Source organism: Neospora caninum, chromosome V (genome assembly GCF_000208865.1).
Source record: "Neospora caninum Liverpool complete genome, chromosome V".
NCBI classification, from domain to species: domain Eukaryota; phylum Apicomplexa; class Conoidasida; order Eucoccidiorida; family Sarcocystidae; genus Neospora; species Neospora caninum.
Genome location: NC_018391.1, coordinates 2,163,019 through 2,172,013, shown reverse-complemented (window position 1 = coordinate 2,172,013; position 8,995 = coordinate 2,163,019). Strand labels below are relative to the sequence as shown.

The following is an 8,995-nucleotide window of genomic DNA, read 5'->3' as shown; positions in this document are numbered from 1 at the left end:
GAAGAGCGGGGAGGCGGTGGAGGGGGGCGAAACGGCTGCGAAGACGGGCGACGGCGCGGCGCCTTCGCCCTTTTTGTCCGCGGGCGACTCGGAGGCAGGCAGCAGCGACGTCAGCGACGAAATCACCTGCGTTGAGGCAATCAGGCGATGCTCAATTTCGCGCCGGTCCGGCAGGCGAGCCCACCAGAAATGGAGGAGCGAGAAGTAGGTGAAGACGGCGGATTCGAGGAAGCGCACGAGGGGACAGAGGACCGCACCGTGCAGGAACTCAACGACAGCCCCGACGCCCAAGAGCCGGAGACACGGCGCCGCAGGGGAGCGAAGAAGCGTTGGGAAGTAAGCGAGAATCGACTCGTACACTTCCGCCACAGACGCGCAGAGACGCCTGGTCTCTTGAGTCAGATAGGAAAAGAGCGTGATGCGGGCGCTTCGCGTCCTCTCGAGAACTTGCGAAGGCGGAGGAAGTCCAGCCGCGAGCGCGGCGGGAGACACGTGCGAGAGCGATAGACGCGTTCGCGAGGCACTCTGCCCCGCCGCCGCAGACGCGCTTTCCTCGGGATGCTCGGACCCCAAAGACCGCGTTCGCGACGGCTCCAGACTCGCTGGCGGTTTCGCTTCTTCTCGCCCTCTCTCTGGCGGAGAAGGCGTCTCCGGCGGAAACTGCACAGCTCGCCCGCTGGACGCTCCGCGGCGCTTGATGAGGTTCGAGACGTCTAAAAGATTCCACAGGGGACCGCCTGCGAGGACCAGGGAAGAGGAAGAAGAGAGAGGCGGGTCGGGCGGCGCCGATGGCCCTTGCTGAGACGCCGAGGCGAACGCAGACGCGCCGTCAGAGGCAACCGCCGGCGGAGAGGTCGAAGCTGGCCCCACCAGGGCGGCGAGCCAGGAGTGCGAGCTGGCCGCTGCGGGGTTCTGAACGGCATTCCTTTTGTCTCTCGAGGCGAGGCTCTGCAGGCTCGGCCCCCTGCCGACGGCTGGGCCCGGTTCGTCGCCCACGCTCTGCTCTCGGTCACCTCTCGGAGTCGCGGCGACGGCTTCGCAGCCTGGTTGAGGCGTCTCGGCCTCGCCGGCGCCTCGCTGCGGTTTCCCCGCAGCGCCCTCACTGGACGAGGACGGAAAGCGGGAGAGCAAGGAACTTGACGAGGACGTCGACGAACGCCGCCTGGCGAAGGTCTCCTCCCCGCGCACGTCGCGCGTTCGTAGATCCGAGGAGACAGGGGCGAAGTCCGCAGCTCCGTTGCTCGCGTCCTGCGCGTGACAGACGGCCGCGCGGGTGTTGCCGAGGCCGGAAAACGAATCCCTCAACTGCTCGCTCTCGAGACGCCGGTGGATCTCTTTCTGCAGCTTTTCGTCGACGCGCGCCTGGACGCGGGGATCGGTCACGACTCCGAAAAGCAGGAAGCCGCAAAAGAGGCACACCCGCCAGACGAGAAGCGGCACGAGACTCGCCAGATAGAGCAGCAGGCACCAGAGGAAACAGTGGAAGCAAAGAAGAAAGAGCGAGGCGTAGGAGAGGAAAGGATCTTCCCAGTTGAACGCGTACCGCACCTTCTCGGCGACCGACGAAATATAGCCCGTCGCAATCTGCAGACGCGCCAGAAAAGGAAACAGAGGATTTCAGAAAAAAAGAGACGACTGAACAGCGCTCCAGAATCTGAGAGATCGAAAGCCTTCTCGTCTTCTCGTCCGAACCATAAACCCACGCCGTCGACACACAACCGGAGACACCCTTGCGGAGACCGATACCGCTCAAATCTACAGAGAGGTCTGTTGCACGAAACACGAATACTCACAAATGTGCAGACACCGACTACGTTGCAAGCAGTCGCAGATATATATATATATATATATGCACTTGTCGTATCTGCATTTATAAAAGAATGTCAGGCAGTGCGAAAGAATTAAACACGCATGCATAGCGCCTCCAGAACCGATCGACGGCAGAAATTTACATAAACTACGTACATGTATGTAGATATTAGCGTCTGTTGTACATCAACACTAGATACTGCTTTATATATATATATATATATATACATATCGGCGGAAGGATGCTTGAGTATTCTCTTAGTCGGCACGTGTAGGAGAGCAGATTGTGTTCTCACTTGAAGTCCGGTGGCGAGTTCGATGAGTTTGTTGAGTTGTTCTTGCACGAGAGGCTCTGTTTCATCGTCGGCGAAGACGGGCCAGGTTTCGTCGCTCTTCAAGCCCTTTCCTTCTTCTCCCTTTGCACTTTCTCTTACGAAGAGAGTGATGTCTCCGAAGGGCGAAGAGACTTTCGAGACTCTCCCGCGTCGTGGATGAAGAAGGCTGTCTTCCTCTCTGTCGTCTCGGCCACCGGCAAGTGAAAGGACAGCATCCTCGCCGTCCTTCAAGGGGTTACCCGACGCAGCAGCACCCACCGTCGAGACTGGGGAAACGTCGGTTTTCTCCTTACGCGGATCGTCCAAGTTCCAGGCCGCCGGAGAGCTGTTTTCTCTCTCTTCCTTCTCTCCTCGCACCCTTTCCTCTTCCGCGGCGTCGGCTTCTTTGCTCGGCAGACCGTCGAGCTTTGAAAAGGACGAGAAAGAGGAAGGCTTGAAAGACGAGAATCCTAGAGTTGCGAGAGCCGCCTCCGCAGAGCTCGTCGCTCGCTCGAAGCTGCTTTGTCTCCGTTCCGCGACCTCGTACTGTCCCCCACCCTCAACGTCTGGAGCATCTTCCGCGCCTCTCGGCGGCGCGTCGCCGCTGCCGTTGCTCAGCCGATGGCTTGCGTCTACCGCGCCTCGCCTTCCCCGCGCCTCTGCGTCTCCCTCGCTCGCAGGTGCGTCTTCTCCTTGCCCCGCTGCGCCGCTGGACGCGGCATCTCTGCGAGACGCTGTCTCGCCCGTGGACATCGCCTCATCCTCTGAGGCATCGTCCTCGGTAAAGTCTTCCAGATCGCTCCTCTCTTCGCAGTCGCCCAGAGGCGCCGAGAGCGGATGAGTCCCCTTCTCTCGCCTCTCTCTGTACGGGAACGAGGGGATGGAACAGGGCGCGTCCGCCCTCGTGTGCGGCCTCGATCCCCCACTTTCGACACTTCCGGCGGAGGTAGGATTCGGAGAAGGTGCGTTGGAAGACGCGGGATGCACAGGCAGAGTCCGCGAAGAAGGAAAAAACGGTAAAGAATTCGGCGCCGCCCAGGTGGGCGTGTGGAACGACAGAGGCGGCGCCGCGACCGGGAGCGTCGGCGCGGCGCCGGGCGGCAGCGAGTAGACGAAAAATCGGTTTTGACGAAGAAGAAAGTACGAGAAAGACGCCAGAGCAACCGCCAGAAACATGCAGCCCGGAAGCTGCCAGAAAGGCGCGAAGCATGTCCCGTACAACAGATTCATCCAAAACAAGAGCCAGCAGCACGACCCCGCCCACGTCCGATCCTCCAGGTGGCCTAAAAACAGAACAAAACAATTCGGGATGTGCCGTGAGACGCGAGTCGAGAATCGCAGCGAGACAGCCCTGCGCGAGAGAAGCGGAACCCACAGCCAAAAGCAGGAATGGAGTGGACAGGAGACGAGCAAAGGTGCGAGATGTGCAGAGGCGAAAACCGGATAAATCTAGCGCCACCAGCCAAAACCAAAAATGTGTAATGGTCCGTTACTCTCGCGGGGATCTCTCACCCCAGCAAGGCCGTTTTGGGTCCCGACAAAAGAGGAAAAAGCGGGTTTTTCTGTCTTGGAAGAGCCGAGCTGTGTGGGGACACGAGCACACACCGCGGTTCACATAGGCCTAGAGCGATTCACTGCATGTGCATTTGCCTGCAAAGGCGTGTGTCTAGGAACACAAGTTGTCTGTGAAACCGTTCAAGTGAGGCCTCGTCCCGTCTCTTCGTAAAACGAAAAGGCTTTCTTCGCCTGGGTCTCTGTCGGCCGTCAGGCTCCTCTCTCCTCGCGGGCGGGTCTTCCTCCTCTTCTTTCTCTCGGATTTGTCGTTGCTCGCCTCTTCCTCATTGGGCGAAAAGCTTCGCCGTCAGAGCCGACAAAGACGTTCGTCAGTCCACCCGTCTCTGACGGCGTCCCGGGCGCCGGTCTGGACATCTGCGAGGAAGGTTCGCGCCCTGTGAGATGGCCCTTCTTCTCTTCCTTTCGCGGTTTTCTCCTGCCTCCACTCACGCCTCTTTGTCGGGTTTTCCTTGCTCGCCTCCTCGTTTGGCGGCCTCCGTCCATCGTGCTAAAACTCGCGACGTACCTCCAAAGTGGAAGAAAAGGTCGATCCACCGCGGCGGCTCCGCCAAGACGTCTTTGCACCGTCGCGAGAAAGACTCGACGTAGTGCGGTTCAGGCTTGAGAGGGACAACCCAAAGTTGAGACGGAGGCAGAAGACACGAGAGCAAGGGAGACAGAGTCGGTCGATGGGCCCACTCGAAGGCGACAGTGACATGCAGAAAGCCGAGGGTGCTCACGGGATTCTTCATGCCGAACTCCTCGAACCCTGGAAACAGCGAAACGGGCGCACGCATGGGTACAGCCACCGCAACCTCGTCGCGCGTTCTCCAGTCCAGGTGCACGTTTGCGCAACACGCGGCAGAGACCGAGGTACTGTTTTCTCTGCGCTGCTTCTTTCGACTCTGGGAAGCGGAACGCGGGCACGAGACGGAGTAGGCACGCGGCAGACTAGACGGAAGGCAGAAACGCGGGCTTTCTTCAACCGTTCCTTTCCGCAGACGACTCCACACGAGTTATTTCGGATTCAAGCTCGCCTCTGTGTGGAGAAGGCACAAGGGTATACGGCGACGGCCTCGATTTTCGTCGGGGAAAATTCCCGGTGTGCCAAGTCTTCTCCAGTGCTCTCACCTTTGACAGGCCTGAGGTACTTTCGCTCCGACAGCTTGTTGTTTTCCGGGAAGAGTTGTACCCAAAACTCGGACCGGCTGACTCTGCAGGCGTCGATCTGCGCCGCTTCCTCGCTGCGTCGTCCACGTCCAGCGTCGCCGTCGTCGCCTTCTCCTTCGGCGGGGCCTTTGCGCCTACCCAGTCGCGGCGTTCTGGTGCGCAGGCTGCTGAGGCTGTCCCAAAACGGCGACTCTCGCTTTCGTCGTCCCGGGCGCTGGCGCCTCTTCGTTTCCCACTGAGGAGGGGAAGACGACAAGAAAGCGGAGAGAGGCAGGATCGCCCGCCCATAGACGTATCGCCCTTCTCGAGAGGACGCAGCGCCGGGGGGGGAACTCGAAGTCGCCGCAGAAAGGCGAGGCGAACCCGCAGGATTCGCCAAGACGGACGGACCGCCCCCCGAGACTTGCTCCGAGTCTGGAGCAGGACACGCCGAAGTCGCCCCCAGCCGCGGGCTCTCGAGCAGACAGGAGCCTGAACCGAATTGGGAACCTGCACGGCCGACGCGCACAAGAACACATCTGCAATTCCGGGAGGCGGCAGTTCGGCAACCGAGAAAGCGAAAACGGGACAACCGACCCGTCGGCAACACAGGAGGCCGAGGCCTCTCGACGTCTTGTTTGTCGTCGTGCTCGCGTCCGGCAAGACGCTCCAGAACCCCTGTGTCTTCCCCCGAGACCAGTCATTGCTTGTCCCTGCTTGTCTCCCCTGTGACGCCCCCACAGTTCTCACCTGTCGCACACCTTTCACTCTCAGCTCCTTTCACTCGCTCCCGGGTTTTCCCGCGCGTACCTTCGTCCATCCCTCGGTCGCCTCCGCCTCGCGCCTCCGCTGGGCCGCTTGAGTTCGCTCTCGTAAGCCTGGAGCCTTCGGGGCATTCGCTGTCTCCGCCCGCTGCCCCTGCCGCCGGCTCGAGAGACACGTCCGTGGAGCCGAACCCCGTCACCTCCCCACCGCCAGCGGCGCCAAGATCGCCGCAGGAACCGGAGCCCGCAGCCCTGTCGGAAGGGACAGGAGATCGAGAGCTGCGATACGAAGGGTGGCCGTGAGCAGAACTGGGAAAAGCAGGAATCCCAGGCGAGGCGTTTGCAGCCGACGAAGTCGCAGGTTTCATAATGATGTGGCGCTTGCTCTTGAGGGCGACAACGTCGATGCAGATGTCGGTCCACAAATCGCGAATTGGGAATTCGTACGAGTCGTCGAACCTAGAAAGGCACACGCCGACAGGAGAGCGATGGGGAGCAATACCAAGCCGCCGAACATGACAGCGGATATGGAAAAGGGAGGGACGGAGAAACGGCGCGAAAACCTGCCGCAACACAACATCACGGGGTGCAATGAAGTTCACCAAAAACACGACCAGAGAAACGGAAATCGCAGAGATTCGAGCCACGGTTTGATGTCTCCTGCTGCAGGTGAGTGCGCCTTCCGCACAGAAAAAGCAAAGTTCTCTGTTTCTCAGGGCTTTCGTCTTGACGCGTCGTCACATCCACACAGACAACTGCTGCCTGCAGCGTTTCCGTGTTGCCCCAAACAGGCTCACGTCGGAGAAGGCATCGCCTCCAGGGTTCCGGCTTTGCGCTGTTTGGATCCACATCTCGGAGGTTTCCGGCTTACAGGATTTCGTTGGTGTCGTACGCATCCTTTCGTTCCATTTTGTAGCAGGGACTCCGCTGCTCCTGGTTTTCCACGTGAACGACAGTCTGCCACAGAAGCTGCTGGTGCTGCTGCTGTCTCTGAAGCATCGCGACGGGCGGCAGAATGCGTCCATTTTCAGCCGTGAAGAGGACGAGTGAACACGAGCGAATGCGGATTTCGAGGCGCCCCACTGGATCTTGGGGCACGAGGAAAGAGGAGGAGAGGGAAGAAGTCGCCCGCGGAGGAGCTGGAGGGGACGGCGACGGGCAGCCCGAATGCGGGTCCGGAGAAGCCGAAGGAAACAACTCATCAAAATCCGCGCAGGCCTCCACGTTGTGCTGCTTGTAGAAATACTTTGCATTGACAACGCGATTCACCAGACGTGAGATGTTCCACTGCAAATCAAAAAATGCACCGCCGAAAGCAACGAAGAAACACATCGCGCAGTCCCCCTTTGCGTCCCAGCACGCAGAAACACAGACGTAGACGCAAAGAGGTCGACGCCCAACACAGTACTGAGAAAGGGGAAACGACAGACTTGCCCCATCTGGCGGGGGGAGGTGACACCGCAGAAGAGCAGTACGCTGTGCACTACAGAGCGGTTACCTTGGGCAATTGCGTCCAAACATATTCAAGGAGGTTTTTGTTTACCTAGACCTTTCGGGTCATCTATCAGCTTACACCAGTTCATCCTTGGACGCCTACGTGTTTCTGCCCCTATCGGTCTAGCCCGAGTCCCTGCCTACGCGTCTCCAGAGGATAATAGGAACGGCCGCCCGCTACAGAAGAAACCGCGTTTTCGGACACTGTCTTCTCGCTCTAAAAATGCGTGTATGTGCACTCTGTGCTTGTCGACAAGTACGGACCTGCTGCATATTCTGCAGATTCTTCAGGTGGAGATCCTGGTTCTGGACGACGGCGTCTAGGACGCTGTCCATCACCCGCTCTCCAAGAGCAGAGATCTTGGCGGAAAGCCAAGAAGCCATTCTGGAAGAAAAGCGCATGCACACGGACAGATGGAATGGAAGCGCCTAAAGACGAAGCGATACACAGGCAACGAAGATACCGGGCACATGAAGGCTCAGCGGCCGAGGGACGGCTGTGCTCGGCTCTGAAACGCGTCTTTCAACAAGACCCGTGAACAGGCCGCAGGAGAACAGGAACCACACCCTTGGGCACGCGCCAGAAGAGTTGGTGTCTTTTCGATGCGTGATCGGAGGCAGAAAGGTGTCTGACTGGAGTCAGCACGGGTGACAGGTAAGCACGCCAAGAAGCGAGGACAGGAGTCAAAGAACCTGAAAATGGACACAACGCTACTGAATCGCGAAGCAGTACATACAGTCAAGGTTGGCTAGGGCATGCGGGAAAGACGCAATGGACGAAACACCCGGAGAGAGTGCCTTCGATTCGAGCTCACTTGGCGTCTTTGTCTCGACAACTTGGAGCGTGTGTCAGATTCTCATGGTCCTCGCTCCTTCGAAGCCTGGCCAACACATTCCACGGAACAGGCGCAGCTTGCCAAGAAGCTCACCCCGCCTGCAGTTCCGCCAGAGGCTCTCGATTTGGAAATACGAGGGTCGAGGCCATACGAAAAACTGGACGAACGCAAAAGGAGGGAAACGCCCCCCCCCCCCCCCCCCGATCCTCCGGCGCGGAGAAGGGAAGAGCCGTCTTACAACCTAGAGGCGGATGATGTCGAGCACACGTCCCCTTTCGATGATTCAGCCTCTGGAAAACGCGAATCCGCATACGCTGTTGTCTAACAGAGGACACTCTCACAAGCAGAGATTCTCATTCCGGCTCCAGACTGCTCAGATAGCCGATTTGTCAGCCCTGCACGTCTGTGCGAATCGTGGACTGCGCCCTTGCTACAGTTGGGTGCGTGAAAGCAGACTCAACATTTTCCACAAACCTATCTCTCATCTGCGCCTGTCCACATTTAGTGGCTCGCCAGTCATTCGATTTGCACAGGGTCTTGACGGTTTTTGCCCCAGACTGGCAACGCGGCGGCCAAACCACCAGCCTCCCGAGCCGGAAGTGAGAGAGACGCAAGAGAAAGCCGCCAATGCCTATAATAACTCTAGGGTCTTTTGAACGCGACAACCAGCTTCATAATGTGCGGCTCGCCGAAGGATGCGAGAATACTTGTAGGGGAAACGAGGATTCCGACGGGAAGACAAAGAAAAACAGCCACGGTATCACACTGCCGGCACAACCGCTTGCAAAAAGCATGGGCATGCAGACTTATTATCTGCTTGGCAGCAGGTGGGCATAAAACCACAAAAAATGCGATCTCTTAGTCATGGGCCGAGGAGCTCTTACCACTTCGGATAATGCAACAGCACGCTTTTCAGAAAAAGGTCGCAGAAGGCTTACGGAAGAACGCCACATGCAGGAGGGTTCCTACACGCGCAGAAGACGAGAAAAACCACGAGGTGACGCGCGGTGGCTCGGAAAGTCAGCAACTGGACACAACATTTACACGTGTTGGAAATCGGTAAAAGGGAAGAAGG

The 8,995-nt window shown here is 58.7% G+C and overlaps 1 protein-coding gene across 1 annotated transcript in view; it reads right to left on the bottom strand.

The window, feature by feature from the left end:
* NCLIV_014780 (conserved hypothetical protein) overlaps positions 1-8,069 on the bottom strand; it is a gene marked incomplete at both ends in the record, with an annotated part of 9,296 nt that extends 1,227 nt beyond the window's left edge. The window contains 8 exons of the mRNA XM_003881668.1: positions 1-1,584; positions 2,106-3,406; positions 4,204-4,446; positions 4,809-5,336; positions 5,637-6,049; positions 6,462-6,877; positions 7,349-7,469; positions 8,014-8,069. The exon at positions 1-1,584 is cut by the window's left edge and continues 1,227 nt beyond it. Coding sequence (XP_003881717.1) covers positions 1-1,584; positions 2,106-3,406; positions 4,204-4,446; positions 4,809-5,336; positions 5,637-6,049; positions 6,462-6,877; positions 7,349-7,469; positions 8,014-8,069 — 4,662 coding nt within the window. The remainder of the gene's footprint in view (positions 1,585-2,105; positions 3,407-4,203; positions 4,447-4,808; positions 5,337-5,636; positions 6,050-6,461; positions 6,878-7,348; positions 7,470-8,013) is intronic.
* Positions 8,070-8,995: the final 926 nt, after the last annotated feature.